We start from the raw sequence: 26,588 nt of genomic DNA, 5'->3' as shown, positions 1-26,588 counted from the left end.
TGAAGGCTGGACAAGAAGCAACAGATGGAACCTAACCAAGGAGAGAAGCAACCTAGAATTGAGAAATTGCCTGACAGTTAGAACAATTAACCAGTGGAACAACCTGCCTCCAGAAGCTGTGAATGCTCCAACACTGGAAGTTTTAAAGAAAACATTTGTCTGAAGTGGTATGGGGCAGGGGTAGGGAACCTTGGCTTTTTTACGACTTGTGGACTTTGATACCCAGAATTCCTGAACCAGCCATGCTGACTCAGGAATTCTGGGAAGTCCACATGTCATAAAAGAGCCAAGGTTCCCTACCCCTGGAATATAGGGTGTTCTGCCTGAGCAGGGGGTTGGACTAGAATACCTGCAAGCTCCCTTCTAACTGTTATTTTGTTCTGTTCTATTTTGCTTTTTAAAACCTTCAATATAGTTATCTTCCACTTCCCGGTCAGCTGTATCAGAGAACCTTCTAGTGTTCAATATTAAATTTTGTAGCTGTTTAGGATAAATACGACAGGAATGGTGTTATAAATCTATATTTAGGGGTGGCATCCAGGTCACCGAGCATTTTTTCATTTTAAATGGATCTTCTAGTTCTCATGAAAAATGAATCCTTTCACCTTTCTCTTCAAACCATAGGGAGCCAGCAAAAGGAATTGGGGGTTTGAAAAGAGTGTATTTCTTGAGTCCTCTTTAAGATGCTGCAGGAAAAAAATATACTAGAAATATGTCTAATGCCACATCAACTGAGTTTTCATGTCATGTAAGCTGTGATGGGAACAACATGGTGTAGCATTAAGTCTAGGAGGAGCCTGGTTTAAGAAAAATTCCCTGGGTGATATTGTACTTGGCCCAGCCAGGATTATTGAGGAGATAAAGTGGAGATGTTGGATTCTTGGCTCCTTGTGGGATATGAATCCTACCCGTATGATTTTTCAAACTGTGATCTCTAAGTGGTAGAATTAAGAGAGCTGATAGGACCTATTTAGAGAAAGGATCAGAAAACCTGATTTAGAGCATCAAGCCCCTTCTGAGTGGACGCTTAAAGTGTCAAATCTAGCAGAAATGGCTAAGATTTCTGCTTACTTGAAAGATCATTCACAAGAGAGATACATTTCGGTTTGGAGAAGATGGATAGATTATATTCAGAAAAAAATATGGGACTAAAAAGTTCCATTTAGCTTATAAGTAAATTTTAGATTGTTATTGTTAGAATTTTAATTTTTTTTAGAAGTTGGGTATTTTAGAGTGTTGGTAATTATGTTAAAGGCGGGTTAAAGTGTATTATGTATTTGGTTTTCTGTATAGTTGATTAATGTTAGTTAGATTATGAATACTATATATTTGTAACCCTGTAATCAGCTTTGGGAAGTGGGGGAGGGGGGGTTTAGGGGGGGGTTGGGAAGGGGATAATATTGTAACTTTTTATAAAACTTTTCAATTAAAAAAAAAGAGTCATTGTTTCCGTTCTCCAGTGGCTCTTCTTAGGAAATTCCTCATTCGGTTGGCTTTATCTGTTTTCCTGTAATTTAAATCCATTATTTAGTGTTCCTCCCTCCAGCGATGAAGCGCTCGCAACTTCTGGTGGCCAGCTGTTCCACTGGTGGATTGTTCCCGCTGTTAGAAGTCGCTCCTTAATTCCAGGTTGCTTCATCTCACCTGAATTAGTTTCCATCCGTTACTTCTTGTCTTGCCTTCAGGTGCTTTGGAGAATAGGTTGACCCCCCCCCTCTCCCTCTTCTTTGGGGCAACCCCTCAAATAATTGGAAGCCTGCTATCCTGTCACTTCTCTTCTCTAGACTAGCCGTACCAGTTCCTGCAATCGTTCTTCACGTTTTAGTCTCTGTTATGACAAGTTTTTGTGAAAAGCGTTTTCTGTTACGACAGAAATTATTGCTCAATTTTTTTTTTAAAAAAGCAAGCTTTGAAGTAGCTATTTGTTGTAAAGTGGGTTCTTTCTTTTTCTTTAAAAAGAAGCGCCTAGGATTCTGACACACCCTGGCGTGACCAAGGATCAGGATTTCTGCCTCTGCAGATAACAGCAGCCTCTAACCTCACTGTAAGTTGCTGAATACAGTCGGCCTGAATTATCTGAAGGCTTTGGAAGGAGGTGTTGTGCCCAAGGGGTTCCCTTTTCCAGTGCGAATGGAAGGAATTAATGAGTGCACAGAGAGAAAGCAGGTCCACTGCTGCATCTCCTGCTTGAGCAGGGGGTTGGACTAGAAGACCTCAAAGATCCCTTCCAACCCTATTATTCTCTGTTCTATCAACATAAGGCCGAGGAAGAAAGATCCACATTGCTGGTGAGGGCAATTGAGAGCAAGGACAAAGATAAAGATGAATGTTTGTAGATCAGGGTTTTCTAACCTTGACAAATGTAAGAGGAGTGGGTGTCAACTCCCAGAATTCCCCAGCTAGGTATTCCAGCATTCAGTCATCCTGTGATGAGTGACCAGTCAGGAAATATAAAAGTTCAGAGGAACGAAATGGGCTTTTCTCTGGAAATTGTGAGTGCTCCATCACTGAAGGTTTTCAATAACAGACTAGAACAGGGGTAGGCAACCTTGGCTCTTTTATGACTCATGGACTTCAACTCCCAGAATTCCTGAGTGAGCTGACTCAGGAATTCTGGGAGTTGAAGTCCATGAGTCATAAAAGAGGTGAGGTTGGCTACCCCTGTACTAGACAGCCATTTTTCCAGAATTGTGTAGGTCACTTGGTTGAACAGAGGGTTTAACTAGAAGACCTCCAAGGTCACTTCCATCCCTGTTATTCTATGTTCTAGATTCCCAACAGTGAGACAACTGGCTCAAACTCCAGAAGAATGGATGGAGCGTGCAAGCTATTCAAAAATATTTAGATGGGTTTCTTACCTAACTGTGCCATGGACTTCTTTGAGAGTCCAAAAATAAAATATATAAATGCAAATTTATTCCCAGGAAACTGATATGCCCAGATTGAGTTGTCAAAATATTAAACCCCCCCCCCGATAAATATGCAATACAGTTATATATGCTCAATTCAGAATAGAGATGGAAGGGACCTTGGAGGTCTTCTAGTCCAGGGGTCAGCAACCTGAAACAGTGAAAGAGCCACTCGGAACCGGTTCCCTCACAAAAGGAAAAACTGGGAGCCGCAAAAAATGTGTGCACATGCACGTACCTGCGCACATGTGCGTACCTGCGCGCATGTGCAGAACAGGGTTTGACTGAAGAGTGGAGCCAAGGTGAGATATGTACCTACCCTGCATATTTGAATTGATTGGTTGAACTTTTTCACTCCCACTTTTTTTGGGGGGGGGGGCTGCACATGGCAGAGGACTGGGAGCCACAGGAGACAGCTGAAAGAGCCGCATGCGGCTCCGGAGCCGCGGGTTGCAGACCTGTGTTCTAGTCCAACCCCTGCTCAAGCATGAGACCCTATACTGGGCATGTCAAACTCTCGACGTCATGTGACGTTGTGCGACGTATCGAGACATTTTCCCCATTGCCGGCAATGGGCTGGGCGTGGTTTTGGTGTGACGCATCCGGGCCATGGGCTGGCAGTTCGAAATGCCTGCCCTATACCATTTCAGACAAGTGGCTGTGTACATTAGATATTATAATGTAGTACTATATATTTTGTAATATATGCAATATATAGTCACATTCTCTATATCTGTAATATAGTAATAGTATAATAGTATAAAGGTACGCGGTGGCTCAGTTGGTTAGGACACTGAGCTTGTCGATTAGATGGCAGTCTGGCGGGTCGAATCCCGAGTGCCGTGTAACAGAGTGAGCGCTTGTTACTTGTCCCAGCTTCTGCCAACCTAGCAGTTCGAAAGCACGTAAAAATGCAAGTAGAAAAATAGGGACCACTCCGGTGGGAAGGTAACAGCATTCCGTGCGCCTTTGGCGTCTAGTCATGCCGGCCACATGACCACGGAGACGTCCTCGGACAAGCGCTGGCTCTTCGGCTTTGAAACGGAGATGAGCACCGGCCCCTAGAGTCGGAAACGACTAGCACGCATGTGCGGGGGAACTTTTACCTTTACCTTTATAATAGTATAGTAAGAATAGTAATATAACTATTTTATGCATAAGATAGATAGATAGACAGAGATAGACAGATACAGATAGATAGATGATAGAGATAGACAGATACAGATAGATAGATAGACAGACAGAGGTAGACAGGTAGAGATAGATAGATAGTTAGATAGATAGATCTAGGTTGATGAATCAGTCTGATTTCACACAACATTTTAAAGCCGAATTGATCCTTTTCTTGGCTTACACGATAAACTGAGCCATAAAATAACAAAACAGGCTGGGTTCACTCCCCCCCCCAATTAAGGCTAATCCATACATGCGGGGGATGATGGATATGTTTGGAGAAGAAATGGGCATTCCAACTTAGGAAAAGCTGCTGCTTGCCAACATTTGAGCAACCTGTTACTTGGGGGCCATTCTGTGGGTTGGAACTGCTGATCTTCTCTAATCTCCAGAGCCCAGAATGTGACTCCTCCCATCGTGGCCAGCCGGCACCTGGAGATAAAGGCCTGCCCCTGCTTAGCCTGAAGAGCTTGAGCTAGTAGAGTCTTTGCTCGTGTACGTGTGCCAACGGAAAGGGTGTGCAAGGAAGGGAACATGATGTCCAGTTTCAGGTGGCCCTGTGGGGTAAGTATCTGGAACGTGGGATGGTGGTTTTCACTTTTGTCTTCAGCCATCACGGGGTTGGATGGACTTCAGTGTTCCTTAGCCGCTCTGAAGCAGTGTAGTTAGCAAACCATGGTTTACAGAAACATGTTTTGAGTGAAGCTGGCAAATTGCAATCTTATTGCAGTATTTCAAGCCAGCCTCATTCAACCTTTTCTTCTTTTGGGGTTAAGAAAAAGACAGAAGCTATGAAGACCTGGAAAGCTACCGGTATATAGCAAGAGTCAGTGACTGAAGGCATCACGCAAAAAAGGGCATTTTGCTTCTGGGTTGAAGTAGACAGTAGCAGTTCGATGTCTATGGAGATTCTCAGTCATCCAGGTCATGGTTGTCCCAAAGGTGCTTTTTCAAAAGGCAACTGGACTTTCTTTCTTTCTTTCTTTCTTTCTTTCTTTCTTTCTTTCTTTCTTTCTTTCTTTCTTTCTTTCTTTCTTTTTTTTATTATTTTCTTTCTTTCTTTCTTTCTTTCTTTCTTTCTTATTTATTTATTTATTATTTTCTTTCTTTCTTTCTTTCTTTCTTTCTTTCTTTCTTTCTTTCTTTCTTTCTTTCTTTCTTTCTTTCTTTTTGGTTTTTGGATGAGAAACGAAACATTTTCAAAGAAAAAAACCCAACAAAGTCCAGTTTCCTTTTGGAAACGCCCCTTTGGGACAATAGCAGTTCACTTCTACAAATTTACTGGCAAGGTTTATGTCTTGAATTAAACCAGTCTGAAGCATGGTTTGTTGAATATGTCACAGAGGCTCCTTTTAGGCACCTTAAATTAAGCCATGGATTACAAAGCAGTGTTTGGATTCTCAAATGTTAAGCCAAGATCAGCTTTGTCACGGCTTAAGAGTTAGTTGTATGAACTGGAAAGGGGTAGGATTGGTTCCTACCTCACACTAAGTCCTTATTTGAATCATGGCTTGCTGACTGAGCTACGCTTGGTTGGATGCGCATTACTAAACTATAATTCATGCTTTACAAACTAGAAAGAGTGCAGAGAAGAGCAACAAAGATGATTAGGGGACTGGAGGCTAAAATGTATAAGGAAAGGTTGCTGGAATTGGGTATGTCTAGTTTAATGAAGAGAAGGATGAGGGGGGACATGATAGCAGCCTTCCAATATCTCAGGGGCTGCCCCAAAGAAGAGGGAGTCAAGCTGTTCTCCAAAGCACCTGAAGGCAGGACAAGAAGCAACAGATGGAAACTAATCAAGGAGAGAAGCAACCTAGAACTCAGGAGAAATTTCCTGACAGTCAGAACAATTAGCCAATGGAACAACCTGCCTCCAGAAGCTGTGGATGCTCCAACACTGGAAGTTTCTAAGAAGAGACTGGACAGCCATTTGTCTGAAATAGTATAGGGTTTCCTGCCTGGGCAGGGGCAGGGGGTTGGCCTAGATGACCTCCAAGATCCCTTCCCACTACTACTACTACTACTTCTCCTCCTCCTCCTCCTCCTCCTCCTCCTCCTCCTCCTCCTCATTATTATTATTATTATTATTATTATTATTATTATTATTATTATTATTATTATTATTATTATTATTCTAAGCCAACCTCTGTAGGTTTTTCCTCTCTTCCATCTATTCAACTGTGGGGGCTGATTTTGACACCTTTTAGCTGGGGAATTCTAGGAATTGAAGTCCACAAGACTCAAAGATGCCACGTTTGGACAGCCCTGTATTACACTGAATAAACTGAGGAGAAGGGTTGGAATTAATCTGCAATGAGTAGGATCCAACAATTTCAGTTCGTTTTGACTTCTCTTCCAAGGTGCCTGATTGGTCTTTAGAGTGAAAAGGTGGGAGGCAGGAGTTGAGCGAGAGAGCCTATCCAGAGATCCCTTGGAGGTCAAGGTGGCAGACCCCAATTATTGCATCCTCTTTCCTTATTTGTTCCCTTAAAAATGGAGCCCAACTCTCTGGGACATTTCTGAAAATGGCAGGAGAGAAATTTGTTGCTGTTGGTTCCATTTGATAATTGAGGGACCAAGGGCCATCCTTGAAGAGCCTCTTCTCTTCGTGTTCAGTCTCTCAGTTCCTTCTATCTCTCCATTACCCAACGGATGTCATTTAATCAGGATTCCCTGCCAAGAATAGCTTGGTTTTTTTTAATCGGCTCCTGCTGGTGTCATCATGAATAGTCTCTATCCACCTAGTCATCTTTCGCTGTCATGCTTGATAGCTAGTGACTGTCCTAAGCATCAGGATCTTCTCCGGTGACTCTTGCCTTTGAATTATGTGCTCAAAATATTTATACTTGAAATGTACAAGGAGGAGTTTATTCGGTCCCAAGGTAACCATTTATTCAAAAGCACTTTGTTGAGGTCACTCCTTGATCCAACGCTCCTTCCTCCCACCCAGCTTAACAGAAATGGAGGGGACCTTGGAGGTCTTCTAGTCCAATCCCCTGCTCAAGCAGAGACCCTGCCATTTCAGACAAATGGTTGTCCAATCTTTTCTTAAAAACCTTTTTTTACAAACCTCCAGTGTTGGAGCATCCACAACTTCTGAAGGCAGGCTGTTCCACTGATGAATTGTTGCAACTGTCAGGAAGTTTCTCCTTAGTTCTAGGTTGCTTCTCTCCTTGATCAGTTTCCATCCGTTGCTTCTTGTTCTGTAACTTGTCTGTATCTTTCTTCCTAAGCTGGGGACGTTCTTCAAACAAAACTTTAAAATAACATCACCTACCCTTTTTCACTTTTAAGACTTCTGGGAAATCAGGTTGGGTCCTGGGGTACCGCTGGAAAGTAAAGATGATGCTGATGTATCGGTTTGCCACAGTCTAGTTTTCTATGCAAATTCACTTTGAAAGATACCTTGGCTTTTAAAATGAATGAGAATCAGTCTGGAAACCAGTTGGATGATAAGTGCTACCACCAGTCTGTTGTTTGGTTACATTTTTGTTTATTTAATGTGTATGTTGTCCCTTCCCAAAGGCTCTAGGTGGATAACATTCACAAGCATTCTGTAGTTGGAGATATTTAAACAGTAGTCGGCTATCTATTAAGCTGAAGACTGCACCAGATGACCATCCATGCATATTGCAATTGTGCTTCCTCAGTCTGGCCAGCCTATGGAGTGACTGACAGGGATGTCCATAGGTGAAAGAGAGAGAGGGAGATAGATAGATAGATAGATAGATAGACAGACAGATGAATAAAGAGAGAGAGAGAGAAATAGAGATAGATAAATGAATACAGACAGATCACAGGTGTCAAACTTGATCACATCACATGATGTATCATGATGGTTTTTACCTTTGTGGAACCAAGGTGGGCGTGGTCTGCATGTGATGCATTCGGCCCATGGGTGTGTGTGTGTGGGTGTGTGTGTGTGTGTGTGTGTGAGAGAGAGAGAGAGAGAGAGAGAGATAACAAAGTCAAGTCAAGTTTGCACATGTAAGAAAGATGTTGGATTTTCTTGACCTCTTCTGGAAGACCTCTTCCCCCTGTGGGATACCACTACACTGGTTGTGAAGCCCTGCTGTTTAATTGTAATCAGCTCTTTGTTGCACACTCGACGTGGAAAGAATAATTCTGAATGAAAAAAAATGAGGACAAACACCTAGATATTACACTACTTTGGCAAGCAAGAGCGAGCTCGGTTTTAAATCTGGGGAAGTGGCAGATTTTTCTAGTTGCAAAATTGGTTCCTGCAAGCCTGAGTTGTAATGTTGCATGGCTTTTGCTTTTCCAATTACTATTATTGGTCAAAGGCTGAGTCAAAGGAATCTTCCTTTAAAGCAGGGGTGTCAAACTGCCAGCCTACGAGCCGGATGCGTCACGCGGAAGCCACGCCCACCCCATTGCTGGGATTGGCAAAACCGTCCCGATACGTCGTGCGACGTCATGTGACATCACGAGTTTGATATGTCTGCTTTAAAGGGATGGTGTGTTATTTATCAAATTTTACATGGCTGCCCGCCTCGCTCAAGGTGACTCTGGATGGTCACTGGATGGACTACCAATCTTAGGTAATCCTCAACTTACACCAGGTTGTTCAGTGACCAAAGTTACAACAGCACTGAAAAAAGTGACTTACGACCGTTTTTCACACTTAACGACTGTTACAGCATCCCCGTGGTCAGGTGATCAAAATTCAGATGTTTGGCAAATTGCTTGTGTTTATGGTAGTTGCAATGTCCTGGGATCCCCTTTGGTGACCCGATTCACTTAACAATCATGTTACTAACTTAACAACTGCAGTGATTCACTTAATAACCGTGGCAAGATAGGTTGTAAAGTAGGGCAAGACTCACTTAACAAATGTTTCCCATAGCAACAGAAATTTTGGGCAGTCATAGGCCAAGGACTATCTGTATTACAAGGGAATATAAACAACCCAATTAAAGCAAATAATTAACATAGGTAAGAACAAGACTGTGAGATCTGCTAAAGCAGGTACAAAAGACAGAAGGAAAAAACAACAGAATTGTTAGAAACATGGGTGGCTTTTTATACTGTTAAATCATGAACAAAAGAGAAAATGTTTCTCAAGAGTTCTGGGGAACAATTTCAGGCATTTCTCCTTTTCTCAAAAAGCTAACATTTGTAATGGAGCCAGGTTGGGCTATTTAGGAGCTGCAGACATTATTTAGATAATCAACCAACTGAAGTCTTCTGAAAGTCCAGTGTGCTAAGTTCATGGTTGGATTCTACTCGTCTTGATGGAGTCTTGTGGAATGTTGTAAATGTGGGGTTGAGTAGCTGTGGAGCATTGCTTGAGGTGTCTTGGGCAAGAGGCAGACAAACCCAAATGCCTGTCCAGCTCTGATGGCTCTTATCGGTGGCAAACAGTTGTCAAGTTTTCTGTGAGAGGCCCCAACAAGGACAAAACTTAGGTCCTTGAGTAGCTCTTTAGGAGAATGTAAGATAACTGCCTGTCACTAAAAACCTACCCAAGTACTGTAGGCCAGGGGTCCTCAACCTTGGCAACTTTAAGACTTGTGGACTTCAACTCCCAGGATTCCTCAGCCAGCTTTTGTGGACTTCAACTCCCAGGATTCCTCAGCCAGCTTTTGTGGACTTCAACTCCCAGAATTCTGGGAGTTGAAGTCCACAAGTCTTAAAGTTGCCAAGGTTGAGGACCCCTGCTGTAGGCTACTCCCAATCGTAGGAGGGGAGAACTTGTTCCCAGGAGACCACCCTTTTGTAACTATGAGAGGAAGTGATGGACATTCCCACAAACTGGCGCATTTTCTCAGTTGCTTCTTAGGACAAAGGATTTCTGTGAATCGAGGTCTTCTGCCATGCCAGTGAATTTGGTCTGCCACCCCACTTTGACAAATGGTTCAGGTTTCCTAGCTAAATGCTCAGCCCGTGTCGATGTTTCTCCAGGCAGGGGGTGCAACCTGTATTTCTGGGACCAGTTTGGTCCCTCAAAGTCCTAGACACAGTCTTTTCAGAATTTAAAAAAAAATACTTAATAAAAATTTGTAATGTGGAAGTTATTAAATATGGAGTTTGAGGAACAATATTTTCCGTTCAGTAGAAATGAAACTAATCTAAATTTTTGTCCTGGCTCCAGACATTTTTTTTTTTGAGTATGGCAAGCTTCGCTCCCCCTTTTATGACATTTCTTGCCACAGTTGTTAAGTGAATCACTGCAGTTGTTAAGATAGTAACGTGCTTGTTAAGTGAATATGGCCTCCCCCGTTGACCTTGCTTGTCAGAAGGTGGGATCACGTGACACACACCCCCGGGACGCCACGACCGTCATACGTAGGAGTCAGTTGCCAGTTTTGATCACGTTACAGGAAGGGGTGCCGCAACAGTTGTAAATGTGAAAAATGGCAGCTGTTTATTGTGGTAGCCTTTTCCACTGGCTGACAGCTTGTGCACTCAGGCATCCAACCTAGAATTAAGGAGAAATTTCCTGACTGTAACAATCCGTGAAACAGCTTGCCTCCAGACGTTATGGGTCCTCCGTCACGGGAGGTTATTAAGAAGAGATTGGATGTTTTTAAGAGGAGATTGGACAATTTATTTATTTATTTTTATTTTAATTCCATTTATATCCCGCCCTTCTCCAAAGACTCAGGGCGGCTTACAAGCTTAGCAGTAGCCTTCATTCTATGTATATGCCTGCTTGTTAGGGCTTTCACACCCCCCCCCCAAGCGGCATTATTACAAAGTCAGCTTAATTGCCCCCAACAATCTGGGTCCTCATTTTACCTACCTCGGAAGGATGGAAGGCTGAGTCAACCTTGAGCCTGGTGGGACTCGAACCTGCACTAATTGCAGGCAGCTGGTGTTACTTAAGGAGGCATTAGCCCACTGCTCCACCAAGGATCTGACGTGGTAGAGTGTCTCCTGCTTGAGCAGGGGGTTGGACTAGAAGACCTCCAAGGTCCCTTCCAATTCTGTTATTCTGTATTCTGAACCTGCATATTTGTTTTAATTGGCTCTTTTAATTCACTTTTCTGCACATGCATGTCTTTGAGGCATATATAAGGGAAAAGAACCATTGCAATGATTTTACACCATAAGACCAAAGCTTTTCAATATTTGGGGTAGATAATTATAATTGTCTGTTGCTACCATGCTGTAATGAGGTGTATGAATGGGAACAAACTTTCTGATTTCAACTTTGAAGACTGAATTTAAACAAAGTGATTAATGTTACCAGTAGAAAATGCTTTTTTAAACATTATTTTTGTTGTCAGGATTCAGAATTCCAGTTCAGTATCCTTATGTATGTCTTTCACATCACCCCACATGTATTGAAAGCATTGTAGTACCAAATAAAAATATTACAAATAAAGAGGGGCATAAGTGTTACCGGCCAAGATTGCATCCAGTTTGGTCATCAAGATATAAAAGAAGAGGAACAAAGTTGATTAGGGGCTTGGAGGCTAAAACATATGAAGAATAGTGGCAGGAATTGGGTATATCTAATTTAATGGGGGAAAAAGGACTAGGAGTGACATGATAGCAGTGTTCCAATATTTGAGGGATTGACACAAAGAAGAGGGAGTCAAGCTATTCTCTAAAGCAATGGGTGGAAATTAATCAAGGAGAGAAGCAGCCTAGAACTAAGGAGAAATGTCCTGACAGTGAGAACAATTAATCAGTGGAACAACTTGTGGGTGCTCCAACACTGGAGTTTTTTTTAAAAAAGATTGCACAACGCTTTGTCTGAAATGGTATAGGATTTCCTGCCTGAGCGATGGGTTGGACTAGAAGACTTTGACAGTCTTGAACATTGGACACTATCTAACAAAATTAAATTCAGTGGTGAAAAAAAATAAGGTTCTACATTTAGGCAAGAAAAACCAAATGCACAGTTATAGTACAGGTGGTACCTTGCTCAATAGTTGCAACTGTGAGAGGGATCTTGGAGTCCTAGTGGACAATCACTTAAATATGAGCCAGCCGTGTGCTGCAGCTGCCAAAAAAGCCAACACAATGCTAGGCTGCATTAACAGAGGGATTAGAATCAAGATCACATGAAGTGTTAATACCACTTTACAATGCCTTGGTAAGGCCACACTTGGAATACTGCATCCAGTTTTGGTCATCACAATGTAAAAAAGATGTTGAGACTCTGGAAAGGGTGCAGAGAAGAGCAACAAAGTTGATTAGGGGACTGGAGTCTAAAACATATAAGGAATGGTTGCTGGAATTGGGTATGTGTAGTTTAATGAAGAGAAAGACGACGGGTGACATGATAGCAGTGTTCCAATCTCTCAGAGGCTGCCCCAAAGAAGAGGGAGTCAAGCTATTCTCCAAAGCCCCTGAAAGCAGGACAAGAAGCAACAGATGGAAACTAATCAAGGAGAGAAGCAACCTAGAACTAAGGAGGAATTTCCTGACAGTTGGAACAATTAACCAGTGGAACAACCTGCCTCCAGAAGTGGTGAATGCTCCAACACTGGAAGTTTTTAAGAAGAGACTGGACAGCCATTTGTCTCAAATGTTATAGGGTTTCCTGCCTGAGCATAGCTGACTCAGGAATTCTGGGAGTTGAAGTCCATGAGTCATAAAAGAGCCAAGGTTGCCTACCCCTGGACTAAATGACCTCCAAGGTCCCTTCCAACGTCATCATCATCATCACCACCACCACCACCATGGTCCCTTCTAACTCTGTTATTTTGCTAATAGCAAAAGGCTCAAATGCTCGACATCATTGTTACACGTTCTGATTGAGTTATAGAAGTTTTTGCTTCCAATAATTTATCCAGGAGCAGTTGTGGCAGATTCATACCCTTTTAAAGTTTTGGGCCTTGAACTGAGTGCAACTAAGCTCATTTTTCTTCGTTCTTGTGCTCCGGGAGGTGAACAAAACATCTTCTGATTTTATATTTTCAAGTCCTTTGGGGGAAAGTCTCCCTTTAATGGCTTCAGATACTCTTGTCAAGCGTCAAATGCCGTGCTATATAGTAACGGCGGCCCACCTTTTCACCTTGAACCTAACACGGTCTCTGTTTTCTGTCAACCAGCAGTAAGCAGTGGTAATTGATGGCTACTTGCTGTGCAATTGAGTTCTCAGTAGCTGAAGAAAAGAGAGAGAGTAGCTCACAGCTGCTATTAAAGTCTTAGTAAGGGATCTGGGGTGGGGAGGGGTGGGGAGTTGTGTAATGCGACACTGAAATATACAGCCATTAAAACTGCTGGTGCCATGGGTCTGTGTGACCATTAGGGGGCAGTGTTGAATGTGTTTGGGCTTGGGGAGTTAAGCTGGAATTAGCATCGGAGAAGCTCACTTGGACCCACAATAAATGCAAGGTGTGTTTGTCTGAAAGCTGGACCTGGCAGCTTCTTTATGGCTGAGTGGAAAATAATGTTAGGAGGCCATGTGGACAAAGCCCCCGACAACCAAGAGCAGGATTTCTTCTTGAGGTTCCTCATACGATTTAGCCTCCAGATCTATCTCCTTATAGTCTCTCCTTATCATCTATAACAGGGGTGTCAAACTCAATTTCATTGAGGGCCGCATCAGCATTGTGGTTGCCTTCAAGGGGCCGGGTGGGTATGGCCTACTGGGTGGGCATGGCTGGAGTGCGTATGGCCTACTGGGTGGGCATGGCCAGGTCTACATCATTCGCATTAAGGGTGCCTATGGGGGTCTGGGCAGGAGTGGGACAGATCTGAGGGTCTCTGGCAGAAGCAGGGTCTCTGGGCCAGGGCCAAGGCAGTGGGGCCATTCCCTCACTGTTTCCAGGATGGCTTCGCGGGCCGCATGAAACCACTTCGCGGGACGGATCTGGCCCCCAGGCCTTGTGTTTGACATGTCTGGTCTATAACATTTATATTATCTCCAGATCAGCCTCCTTATATCCACTTTGCTGCTCTTCATTGCACCCTTTCTAGGGTCTCGGCATCTTTTTTTGAATTCTGGTCACATGATGGAAAAAAAAGAGCCCAGAAAGAGTGCCAAAAAGAACAGCAAAATATTATTAGGAGACTGGAGGCTAAAACCTTGGTGGAGCAGTGGGCTGATGCCTCCTTAAGTAACACCAGCTGCCTGCAATTAGTGCAGGTTCGAGTCCCACCAGGCTCAAGGTTGACTCAGCCTTCCATCCTGCCCAGGTAGGTAAAATGAGGACCCAGATTGTTGGGGGCAATTAAGCTGACTTTGTAATAATGCCGCTTGGGGGGTGTATGAAAGCCCTAATAAGCAGGCATATACATAGAATGAAGGCTACTGCTAAGCTTGTAAGCCGCCCTGAGTCTTTGGAGAAGGGCGGGATATAAATGGAATTAAAATAAAAATAAATAAAAAATAAATAAATAAAACACATGAAGAAGGCTTGTAGGAATTCTGTGTGTCTAACTCGAGATGGGAAAGCCTGGGGGGAAACCCCAGAAAAATTGGGGTGTGGGGGGGAAATCAGTGTTTTTTTTTCTTCCCCCCCAAACGGCTTTGGAGAAAAATGGAAAAAACAAACAAACAAACCACTCTCCCCCCCCAATTTTTCCGGTTCCCCCCCCCCAGGCCTTCCCCTCTGTGGTCTAGTCTAGTGAAAGGAAGGCCTAGGGGAGAAATGATGGCAATGTTCTAGTTAGTATCTGAGGGGCTGTTGCAGAGAAGAGGGGGTGAACCTATTTTTCAAGGCACCTGAGGGCAGGACACGACGTAACCGATGGAAACCTATCAAGCAGAGAACCAACCTATTAACCTGTGGGACCCCTTGGCTTCTGGGGTTGAGGGTGCTCCATCACTGGAGGTTATTAAGAAGAGGCGGGGCAGCCATTTGGCTGGGATGGCCTAAGGTGGTCTGCTTTGAGCAGAGGGTTGGACTAGAAGACCTCCAAGGTCCCTTCCAGCCCTGATTCTGTGTTCTAGGCAGAGGTGTGTCGGCACCAGCATTCGTTCATCAAACGAGATAGCTAGGATGTGGATGGATGGGAACTAACCAAGGAGAGAAACAATCTAGAACTAAGGAGAAATTTCCTAATGGTGAGAACAAGTCACCAGTGGAACAACTTGCCTCCAGAAGTTGTGGGAGCTCCATCTCTGGAGGCTTTCAAGAAGAAACTGGACAGCCACTTGTCTGAAATGGTATAGGGCAGGGGTAGGCAACCTTGGCTCTTTTATGACTCGACTTCAACTCCCAGAATTCCTGAGCCAGCATGGCTGGCTCAGGAATTCTGGGAGTTGGAGTCCATGAGTCATAAAAGAGCCAAGGTTGCCTACCCCTGGTATAGGGTTTCCTGCTCAAGGAGGGGATTTGACTAGAAGACCTCCGAGGTCCCTTCCAGCTCTGTTATCCAGTTTTCTATCTTCTATAGCTGCCCTGAGGAACCAGTGATTTGATTTTGATTTTGATTTGATTTGATTTTGATTTTATTAAATTTATATGCCGCCCTTCTCCCTGAGGACTCAGGGCGGCTCACAACAATAAAAATTAAAAAACATAGAGTAAAAAATTTAAAAGAGAATTAAACAATAAATGCAAAATACGAGACAATTTAACCCAGTAAAAAGCCTAATTAAAAAACGTAGTCAGTCCAGGCCCGCTTGTTGGAACAACCAGGTCTTAAGGTCACGGCGGAAGGGCCGAAGGTCAGGGGCCATCCGCAGCTCCGGGGGCAGTTCATTCCAGAGGGTCGGCGTGCCCACAGAGAAGGCTCTACCCCTGGGGGTCGCCAGCCGGCATTGCCTGGCCGACGGCACCCTGAGGAGGCCGACTCTGTGGGAGCGAACCGGGCGATGGGAGGTTGACAATGGCAGCAGGTGGTCTCGCAAGTACCCTGGGCCTAAGCCATGTAGGGCTTTAAAGGTAAAGGTAATTCATCACCTTGAATCGCACCTGGAGGGCAACTGGAAGCGAATGCAGCTTGCACAGGAGAGGTGTAACATGGGAGTATCGAGATACTCCCATAAGCACCCGCGCGGCCGCATTTTGCACCAGTTGAAGCCTCTGGGTGCTCTTCAAGGGCAGCCCCATGTAAAGAGCATTGCAGTAATCCAGGCGAGAAGTGACGAGGGCATGGGTAACCGTGCATAGGGCATCTCGGTCCAAAAAGGGGCGCAACTGGTGCACTAGGCGAACCTGTGCGAAGGCCCCCCTGGTCACGGCCGTTAGATGATCTTCCAAATTAAGCCGTGAATCCAGGAGGACACCCAAGTTGCGAGCCGTTTCTGAGGGGGGCAATACCTCCCCCCCATCAAAAGAGATGGAACCTGTTGGACAGTATGAGATGCCGATATCCACAGCCGCTCGGTCTTGGAGGGGTTAAGCCTGAGCCTGTTCCTTCCCATCCAGACCCGCACCGCCTCCAGGCACCGGGACATCACGTCAAGGGCATCACAGTGCCCTAATGGCTGTTGTCCTCTTGGCCAGTTGCAGTCTCTCCCTGGAGTTGTGAATGATGGGATGGCTCAGGGCAGAGGCCAGAATAACTGCAGTGGGGTATAGAATCTCCTCTTTCATGAGCCCATCCATCTTCCTGTCCAGTCACAGCATCACTTTCCGGATAATCTATAATCAGACGTCAAGGTGGGGGCAGCAGGGAGCCAAGGTTTGTCAGCCTCAGGATCTTTAAAGTGTGTGGATTTCAAGTCCCAGAATTCCCCAGCTGTGGATGCCAGAATCATAGGGCTGGAAGGGATCTTTGAGGTCTTCTAGTCAACCCCCTTGCCCAAGGCAGGAGTCCTTATTCCATCCTGGATAAATGTCCAATCTTTACTTGAAGACCTCCAGTGATAGATCACCCACAGTTCCGGGAGGCAAGCCGTTCCATTGATTGATTGTTCTCGCTGTCAGGAAATTCCTCCTTTTCCCGCAGGTGCGTTCTCTCTTTAACGAGCTTCCACCTGTTGCTCCTGGTCCTGCCCTCAGGTGCTTTGGGGAATAGGTTGTCCCCCTCATCTCTGTGACAGGCCTCAAGTGCAGGTAGTCCCCCACGTATGACCACCGTGGAGCTGCTAAGCGAGACCCTTGTTAAGTGAATTTGGCTCCATTTTACAACCTTTCTCACCACGCTTGTGAAGTGAATCACGGCAGTTGCTAATTTAGTAAAACCGGGTTGTTAAGCGAACCTGGTTTCCCCATTGCTTGTCAGAAGGGGAATCACATGACCCCGGGACACTGCAGCCGTCATAAATGTGAGTCAGTTGTCAAGCACCTGAATGTACGTCGTGTGACCATGGGGATGCTGCAACAGTCATAAGTGTGAAAAATGGTGACAACTCGCTTTTTCCCCAGTGCCATTTAACTTCAAATGGTCACTAAGTGAACTGTTGTAAGTCGAGGAATACCTTTACTGGAAGATTGTCCCTCCCAATCCTCCTCTTTGTTAGGCTAGAGCAGGGGTAGGCAACCAGTGCTTTTTTTGTAAAAGAAAAAGGTGCCGGAACTCACACATGTCATACAACCCGCCTGGCCTACCCTACAAGGTTCCATCCAAAAAAGGTGCCGGAACTCCGTTCTGAGCGTTCTATGAGAAAAAAAGCCCTGTAGGCAACCTTGGCTCTTTTATGACTCGTGGACTTCAACTCCCAGAATTCCTGAGCCAGCCATGCCACCTCAGGAATTCTGGGAGTTGAGGTCCACGAGTCATGAAGGGGCCATAGTTCCCCCATGCTGGCTCAGGAATTCTGGGAGTTGAAGTCCACAAGTCATAAAAGAGCCAAGGTTGCCTACCCCTGGGCTAGAGATAGCCAGTTCTCTTAACCATCTTGGCCACATGCTGTTCTGTACCAGCCTGCTACCGACCCTGCAGAAAAGGCAGGGACAACCCCTTTACAAACGGCAAGAGGCTGGAATTACGCCTGCCAAATTTATAGCTACAAAAACAAACAAGACACGAACCAAGAAACAGGAGCTTTAAGAAACACGAACTATCCAAGCTGTTGCCTTCAGCCAACCAGCCCTCCCCACACATTCCCCTTATATAGAGTTCAGGTCGTGGCTTCTCTCTGCCTCCTTCCGAGAAGCCTCATTGCCTTCCTCTGTTTATTCCTAATTGACTGCCTCCTGCATCGGGCGTCCTTGAACAGGGCCAGCTGTGGGTCATCTTCATCCACGCTGTCCGGCTCACACAGCTGGGTCTCCGTGGTGACCAAGTGGGAGGGGCCTGGCTGAGGGCTCTCATCAGCAAGATCTTCAACCCCCTCAGCAAGGTCTTCAACACCCCCCTCCTCCTTCTCTGAGTCGTCCGATACAACTGCCGAACCCACAGGCTGACCCTGAATCACAACACATGCGGAGCGAAGCCCAAAGGAACCACAGGATGTCTGAACCTGGGACTGAAAGGAAACAGCTGGGCCGGGGATGTTCCTGAGGACCCTTGTGATGCAGATGGTAGTTATAAGTGCACAACCAAGTCCTGCTTCCTCTCCCCCCCCTTTTTTAGATCTGTTCCCCCCCCCTTGCCACTGCTGTGCATGCCTGTCTGCAAAAGGGCTTGCTGGAGCTACTCAAGCACGTTGCCTTTTCGCTCTTGTTAGCAGAAGGAGCTGGCAAATCTCTTGGGCCAACTCCGGTGTTGATGGCAGAGTTCCCTGCCCAGCCCAGCACGGCCTCCCTTCCCCCGTGGCACTGGCACCTGCCCCTCCCCCTGGTCATTTGTTGCTGGGAGGGAGGCAGAGAGCTATTAAATATCCCTCCTGACATAATGATGGGCGAGAGAAGAAAAGAACACAGTCCATTAGCATCTGGCTCACCCAGCAGCAGCACAGCAACAGCAACAGTGGCAACTGGAGAGAAGGCGCTTGTATTTTTAGATAGGATGCAATGCAACTTTCTGGCTCGCCCAAAAGTGGGGAATAGCGAAGGCAGGAAAGAAGGTGGAGAGAGGATTGATCGGGTTTCAGCTCAGGCCACTGGACCATGGCAGCGCGACAGAGCAAGTCCTATCCAGGCCCGGCTGTTGTGAGTATCCACACCAGGCTTCTCTCTCTCTCTGATAACACCCCACGCCCTGTCCTTCGCTTGGGAGCGTTGTGTTGTCTTTCCAAAAGCTTCTGCTCTTTGCAAACCAACTTCTGGTTCAGCATGCCCAAGAACGTCCGTGCACAAGGCTCGACATTGTGCTTATGTCATTCTGGGTTGCTTATGGCCAGGAGAAGCTCCCTGGGCTGGCTGAGAGCAGAGGTCATGGGGTGGGGGTGGGGTGTGGGGTGGGGTATGTGCGTTTCTGTGGTTGAAGAGCCAGAATGGAAGAGGTGCTTTCTGTTTGATGGCCTCTCCCTGGCCTTAAGCGAAGCATTCCTCCCCAGATGTTCCCCAGATGTGGAACCCCAAACCAACAGTTCAGGTTCAGGGTCCTGCCTGGCAGAGCGGGGGACTGGCAATGGCATCCTTCAGAGGCCCTAAATTGACTGCTGTTCAGAAGGGAAAACTTACCTTCTTGGTCTTCTCCCCCCAGGGCATTTAATTCTCAGCCTCCTTCCCTCCCTTCACCTGTCGGCATGCCTGTGGGAGGCCAGCCCAGATGTTTTGAAGAGGATCCCCAGTGTTACTAGGCAGTCTGGATTCCCGATTAGAAAATCCTGACGTACTATGGGGTGTGGATGCTTCCTCTCATTCTTGGATGAGAAACAAAATGTCTTTTTTTTAAAAAAAAGAAAAGAAAGTCCCAGCTGCCTCTTGAAAAAGCACCTTCGGCACAACAACAACAACAGCAATAATAATAATAATAATAATAATAATAATAATAATAATAATAATAATAATAATAATGATGATGATGATAATGATGATGATGATGATGATGATGATGATGATAATAATAATAATAATAATAATAATAATAATAATAATAATAATAATAATAATAATAATAATAAGTAGTAGTAGTAGTAGTAGTAGTAGTTGGAAGGGACCTTGGAGGTCATCTAGTCCAACCCCCTGCTCAGGCAGCAAACCCTATACCATTTCAGACAAATGGCTGGCCAGTCTCTTCTTAGAAACTTCCAGTGTTGGAGCATTCACCACTTCTGGAGGCAGGTTGTTCCACTGGTTAATTGTTCTCACTGTCAGGAAATTTCTCCTTAGTTCTAGGTTGCTTCTCTCCTTGACTAGTTTCCATCCGTTGCTTCTTGTCCTGCTTTCAGGTGCTTTGGAGAATAGCTTGACTCCCTCTTCTTTGGGGCAGCCCCTGAGATATTGGAACACAGCTATCATGTCACCCCTCACCCTTCTCTTCATTCAACTAAACATACCCAATTCCAGCAACTGTTCCCGATATGTTTTAGCCTCCAGTCCCCCAATCATCTTTGTTGCTCTTCTCTGCACTCTTTCTAGAGTCTCGACATCTTTTTTACATCATGGTGACCAAAACTGGATGCAGTATTCCAGGTGTGGCCTTACCAAAGCATTATAAAGTGGTATTAGTACTTCACTTGATCTTGATTCTATCCCTCTGTTAATGCAGCCTAGCATGATCTGGATGACTGAGGATCTCCATAGATGTGGGATGTGGGTCCTTCAGTGGCCTGCTTTACCTAGCCAGTTTGGCTGCCGCTTGGCAGCAGGTTTGCCCAGCCTGAAAGGGGACAGACTCCCTCGCCACCTCCTTTTCAACTTGCAACCTTGCCTCCAACTTTGCGGGCACATCCAGACACCTCGGGGGGGAAAAGTCACACGGCGGGCCTCCGCCTTCATGCCAGGAGCTTGGATTGATGCTCCTATAGCTTTGCGCTGCTCTTGCAGCCAGGAATGGAGTGGGAGGCTGGCTTTTGCGTGGGTCAGAGAGTTGGGGCTGAGTTGGATGGAGCTGAGAAAAGAGCTGTTTGGGCCAGAGAAATTGTAGGGAATCAATCTGTCTTGCACGGAGGAAACCATCTTTTATTATGCCGGTGTTGTGTCTGGATTCTTGTTCTGAAGAGGAGCTGAGCTCAGTGGCTATAAGGGTCTCTTGCAAACGGGAGCTCTCTGGCTCATGGTCAGAATGCTAAGTGTGGTTGGGTCATAGGAGATTCAGTTAAGTGTGGAGAACTCCAGTCGTTGCATTAGTAGCTGGGCTGTTATAGGAAGTCCCCATATGGTGGATTTCTTTAGATGTAGAATAGGGGTGTTCAACTTTGACAGCTGTCAAGCTCAGGAAATCCAGAGTCCAGGCAGTTCAAATGAATACAGGTTTATTGCATGCTAACCCTTTCCCCAAGAATCTGAACGACTAATCAGTGGTGGGATTCAAACACGGGAACAACCGGTTCTCTGTGTGGATGCCGCTTCCGGAAGTCCTTTCTGGGCCTGGGCAACAAAACATTAGCTACTGGTTCTGCGAAATGGTGCGAACCGGCTGAATGCCACCACTGGTCAAAGCAAATGGGCGGTAGATAAGAGTCAATGGAATTCGTGGTGGGCTAGACTTAGATTTCTGGTGGCTGTGAAGGGACTCTGGACTGATGATGCATTTGACCCCTTCCTCGTGCTCAGCCTGGTCATCTCCTAGTGACTTTAAGACTTGTGGACTGGCTGGGGAATTCTGGGAGTTGAAGTCCACAGGTCTTAAAGTTGCCAAGTTTGGAGACTCCTGGTGTAGAATGTTCCAGTACTTGTGTTTCATTGACTTTGGGGATTAACCCAGGGTCTACTAGAGCCATCTCAAGTGGCCACCTTGTAAATGCTTTGGAACCTGTGGGAACCTGCCCAGGAACATGTCTTAATGGGCATTTGGGGTACAGCTGGTGACTCAATCCCTATCCTTTCATTTGGATACCCTTTCTCCCCTAAATTGCTGAGAGAGCATGGGTCCTCCAAAGGCAGGGACCTCTGCTCCAGTGCTTTATCACGGGTAGTTTCTTGCAGGAATTTCAGTGGCAAAATGATGAAAATTGTCCTCTAGCAAATGTGCGAATCTGAAATGTGTATTTGTGTACACAGAGGAGTGGGGAATCGCCCTTTCTTGCCTTGTACCCATGGCCCCAGTCTAAATCTCTTTGTGCCCCCAACTCTGATGCTGTTGCTTGATTCTGCTCACACAACACATGTAACCGAGATAGTTATACGAGCAGTGGCTGAATTTGCATATTTATCATGGTTAGTTTCCATTGCATTTTTTGGGGGGTGGGGTTACAAAATTACCAATAGCAGAGTCCTTTAATGCTGTCTGAGGTTGGTTGTTTTCTTACGGATGTTTTCATTAGCCAACTAGGTAACATCATCAGTGCTAGAAGGAAGGGGGATTGGAGGAGGAGGGGGAGGGGGAAGAGGAGGAGAAATGGGGGTGGGGAGGACTGTGGGGTCCTTGGTGCTCTCTGAGCTTGGCGGTTTTCTTGCAGATGTTTCATTACCCAACTAGGTAACATCATCAGTGCTAGTACGGTTACAAAACTGCCCATCAGAAAGTGGGGAAGGAAGGATGCAAAAAAAAAAGGAGTGACTTCCATCTTGAGTTTTTGGATCTCCCCCTGTGGACAGTGACATTATGTGGATTAAACCCAGCCCCCATGCTGGGGGGAACCAAGAAAAATTGGTCAACCAAATGAAGTACATTATACAGAGAGCTCATCCACTGGGGCTGGTCTTACCAAGCCGACCCCCTGCGTGTTGTTACTGAAAGCGTGAATTAATGGAATCACAAGAGAAGTTGGGATGTTTTAGGGAGGAAGAGCTCCCTGGTGCCCTTTGCTAGCTACGAAGGTTGGGACGTTAAGTGGCTGTCCTCGATAATGCAAGGGCGGGTACATTAGCAGACCATCTTTCGGAGAGCCTCTTAAAATATCTCAGAAAAGAAAGCAAAATAGCAGCTGAATACAAAACCAGATCTCATCTTTTCAAGCAACTGCAGCTGTTTGCGTGCAAGGAGAGACAGAGATGGGTTTTTCAGCCCTGGTGAGAAAGCCAATCTGCCGTTGCTGCTGCTAAGATTGAACCGGACCGACCATCTTCAACCTGGTGCCTGAATCAGGAAACTGAGGCTGCAGCTTCCCAAATCCTCAGCCAGCCTGGCACGGAAGGATAAATTCCTGTGTTATAACTCCAGAGGCAAAAAGCCTTAGAAGAAGGACCAGGCAGGCTGGAATCCCTTTGTTTATATTTTTTTAGTCTCTTCTTGGTCGGCTTAAGACTGTTAAATTATAGTTGGATGTGCTATTATTATAATGCTTATAATTAGTCCCCCAGTATTAATACAGACAAAGATTGTAACGTCAATTTGGGAATGTGCTTTGAAACTTTCTAACCTACCAAGCCATTGTTGCAAAAACCAGCAAAATCTGGCAGGATCTAAGAATCTCCCCCCCCCCCCCAAACCCATTGAACAGCCTGAGCTGTTGCAGGCTTCCAAGACTGGCATCATTCCAAACACATGGATCAATGACTCAGCAGTCGGGGACGATGGGGATTGTTTCGTAGCTAAGAGCAAGGCTCCTATAAACGCCCTGCTTGTTGCTGGACATTGGAATGTGCTTTGTCTATCTGGACAGGTTTCTCTGATGGACAGGAGGTCAATTGCAGACTGATGGTTTGCATGGAATAAAAAACTCTCGACTACAGACAGTCCTTGACTTAACAGCCGCAACTGAGCCCCAAATTTCCGTTGCTAAGCAAGACAGTTGTGAAGTGAATTCTGGCCCATTTTACTGTCTTTCTTGCCACAATCGTTAAGTGAATCACTGCAGTTCTTAGGTTAGCAACACGGTTTTTAAGGGAATCTGGATTCTTCATTGACTTTGCTTGTCGGGAGATCGCAAAAGGGGATTGCAATGACCCCGGGACACCGCAACCATCATAAGTACATGCCAGTTGCCAAGCTTCCAAATTTTGATCACGTGACCATGGGGATGCTGCAGTGGTCCTAAGAGTGACAAAGGCTCAGTGCCATTGTAACTTTAAACAGTCGCTAAACAAGGTTACACGCTGTAACTCCAGGACTATCCGGACACCAGATCACAAGCAAAAGTTGAGAAAACTGCAGATTTAAAGTCTCCGTCATTCAAAGCTTGCTGGGGTGCAGTTCAGTACCAAGAGGAACGTTGCCCAGCCCTGTCCCAAATCTACACTGATGAGAAGGGACCCATTGAGAATTTCCCAGACTTCTCCGGAAGTGAAAGGAACGGGAGCTTTGGAATGCAAGGTGGATTGTCAGCCAATGAGTCCGAGCGCTTTCCTAAAGTTGACTTTAGCAGCAGTTTAGGAAAGTTGTTCCAAACAGTTTTGAGGTTGCGTGAGGTCACTGCCCATTCACAAATCTCTCTCCTGTGTTTAGTGCCAGCTTTTTTTTATCCGCCTGTTCTTTCTTTCTCTTCTCCTGGAGGCCTTCCTACTGGATTTGACACAGGAAGCTTGCGGATAAATATAGTGGCGGAATCTTGGTTATCTCCAATTTTGAAGACCTAGCTGCTTCATTTTTATTTTTATTTTTTTAAAGAAAAGTTAAAAGAAGAGGCGAGTTTCTATTTCTGGTGCCTTGTTCAAGGGGTCAGATCCAATCTGTTTATCTTGGGCTGAACAGCAGAGGGATTCAGCCATGCCGGATTTCAGGGCTAAGTCAATGCCAGCTACTTTGGCTACAAAGTATGTTCTTGAAACTGGCAGCTCTCATTTTTTGAGAATAATTCAAAACAATTTAAGAAAGAGCCATTGCTCCGTGTTCTTAGACAGCACATTATGGAAGCCCACTCTTCTTTCTGTTCAAAGGTTTTTGCAAGCTCCTGAGGCTCTGCAGATGCATTGAACTTCAATCCTTTCTATCAGTCCTTAAAACTTCTAAGGTGACGGGAATTACAGTCAAACTCCATGAGAAGCTGAAGAGTTGGAGGTTGGAAAGGACCTTGGAGGTCATCTAATCCAACCCCCGCTCAAGCAGGAGACCCTCTACCATTCCAGACATATGGCTGCCCAATCTCTTCTTCTAAATCTCCAGTGATGGAGCACCCACAACTCCATTCCATTGCTTAATTGTTCTCACTGTCAGGGAAATTCCTCTTTAATTCTAGGTTGCATCTCCCTTTAATGATCTTCCTTCCACCTGTTACTTCTTGTCCTGCCCTCAGCTGCTTGGGAGAATAGGTTGACCCCCTCTTCTCCGTGATAACCCCTCAAATATTGGAAGACCGCTATCATGGCATCAGTAATCCTTTCCTTCGTTAGTGTATAAATACGCAGTCCCCGCAACCATTCATCCTATATTTTAGCCTCCAGTCCCCTAATCATCTTTGTTGCTCTGCTCTGGACTTTTTCAAGGCTCTCAGGATCTTTTTGGTATGGTGGTGACCAGAACTGGTCTACGTGTGGTCTTGCCATTCAATATAAAACAGTACTAGCACTTCCTGGGGTTTTGATATCATCCCTCTGTTGATGCAGCCTAGGACTGCGTTGGCCTTTTTGGCTGCCACCGCACACTGCTGGCTCATTCTTAAGTGTTTGTCCACCAGGATTCCTAGATCCCTCTCACAGTTACTGCTCTTGAGCCAGGTACCATGTATTCTTTACCTGCGCTTTTGGTTTTCCTTGCCTAAGTGTAAAACGTATCTTCAAGGTTGCTTCAATTTTGTGCAAGAATCCTCTTTAGCTATTGCTATGGGTTTGAAATGAGAATTGTAGTTCATCGCATTTAATGTGTCTGGTTATTTATTTATTTATTTATTAAATTTTTATACCGCCCTTCTCCCGAAGGACTCAGGGCGGTGTACAGGGCAATAAATATCAAAATGTAAATACAAAAGTTAAAAAGAGATTAAAAAGAATTAAATAATTATGCCCAATAATACAATACTAAAAGTGTGTTTAAAACTAAATCCAACCCCAAACCCATCAGACCAGGCCAGATTGTTCAAATAAATAAGTTTTTAAATCACGCCGGAAGGAGCGCAGGTCGGGAGCCATCCGGAGCTCAACCGGCAAGCGGTTCCACAGGTCTGGCGCGCCCACAGAGAACGCCCTCCCCCTGGGGGCCACCAATCGACATTCTTTGATCGGAGGCACCCTGAGGAGGCCCTCTCTGTGGGAGCGCACTGGACGGAGGGAAGTTGATGTGCTGCCGTAGGTAATCCGGACCCATGCCATGTAGGGCTTTGTAGGTCATAACCAGCACCTTGAATCTCACCCGGAGGGCAACCGGCAGCCAATGCAGCTCGCGGAGCAGAGGTGTAACATGGGAGTATCGGGAGACCCCCAACACAACTCGCGCGGCTGCATTCTGCACCAGTTGAAGCCTCCGGGTGGTCCTCAAGGGCAGCCCCATGTAGAGAGCGTTGCAGTAGTCCAAACGAGAGGTCATGAGCACATGAGTGACTGTACGCAAGGCATCCCGGTCTAGATAGGGCCGCAACTGGCGCACCAGGCGAACCTGGTTAGATCTGTCATTGAGTTGAATTCAAAGTGGAAACCGTACTATAGTAAAGTATACTACAGTATACTTTAATACGTGGATTTGTACACCAGATTTGGGGTGCTTTTATATAGAGAGTTCATACTTCAGTTTCGTGTGACACACAAAGCAGAACAGATGTTCAGTTCTGACTTACTGTAATCTATGGCAGCTTATAATTTTATGTGATTTATATGGGGTTAACCG

The 26,588-nt window shown here is 45.5% G+C and overlaps 1 protein-coding gene across 7 annotated transcripts in view; it reads left to right on the top strand.

The window, feature by feature from the left end:
- Window positions 1-4,564: 4,564 nt before the first annotated feature.
- Window positions 4,565-26,588, top strand: part of ANK1 (ankyrin 1) — a 126,740-nt gene continuing 104,716 nt past the window's right edge. The window contains exon 1 of one of the 7 annotated variants that reach the window (XM_083368327.1): window positions 4,565-4,646. In XM_083368327.1, coding sequence (XP_083224453.1) covers window positions 4,617-4,646 — 30 coding nt within the window. In that variant the 5' untranslated portion in view covers window positions 4,565-4,616. Of the gene's footprint in view, window positions 4,647-18,377; window positions 18,425-18,883; window positions 18,995-26,588 lie in introns of those variants that run through there. The other 6 variants (XM_083368328.1, XM_083368334.1, XM_083368331.1 and 3 more) reach the window with 6 other exon arrangements.

The sequence above is a fragment of the Vipera ursinii genome (assembly GCF_947247035.1).
Source record: "Vipera ursinii genome assembly, chromosome: 8".
NCBI lineage: Eukaryota > Metazoa > Chordata > Lepidosauria > Squamata > Viperidae > Vipera > Vipera ursinii.
This window is presented reverse-complemented; position numbering and strand designations above follow the sequence as displayed.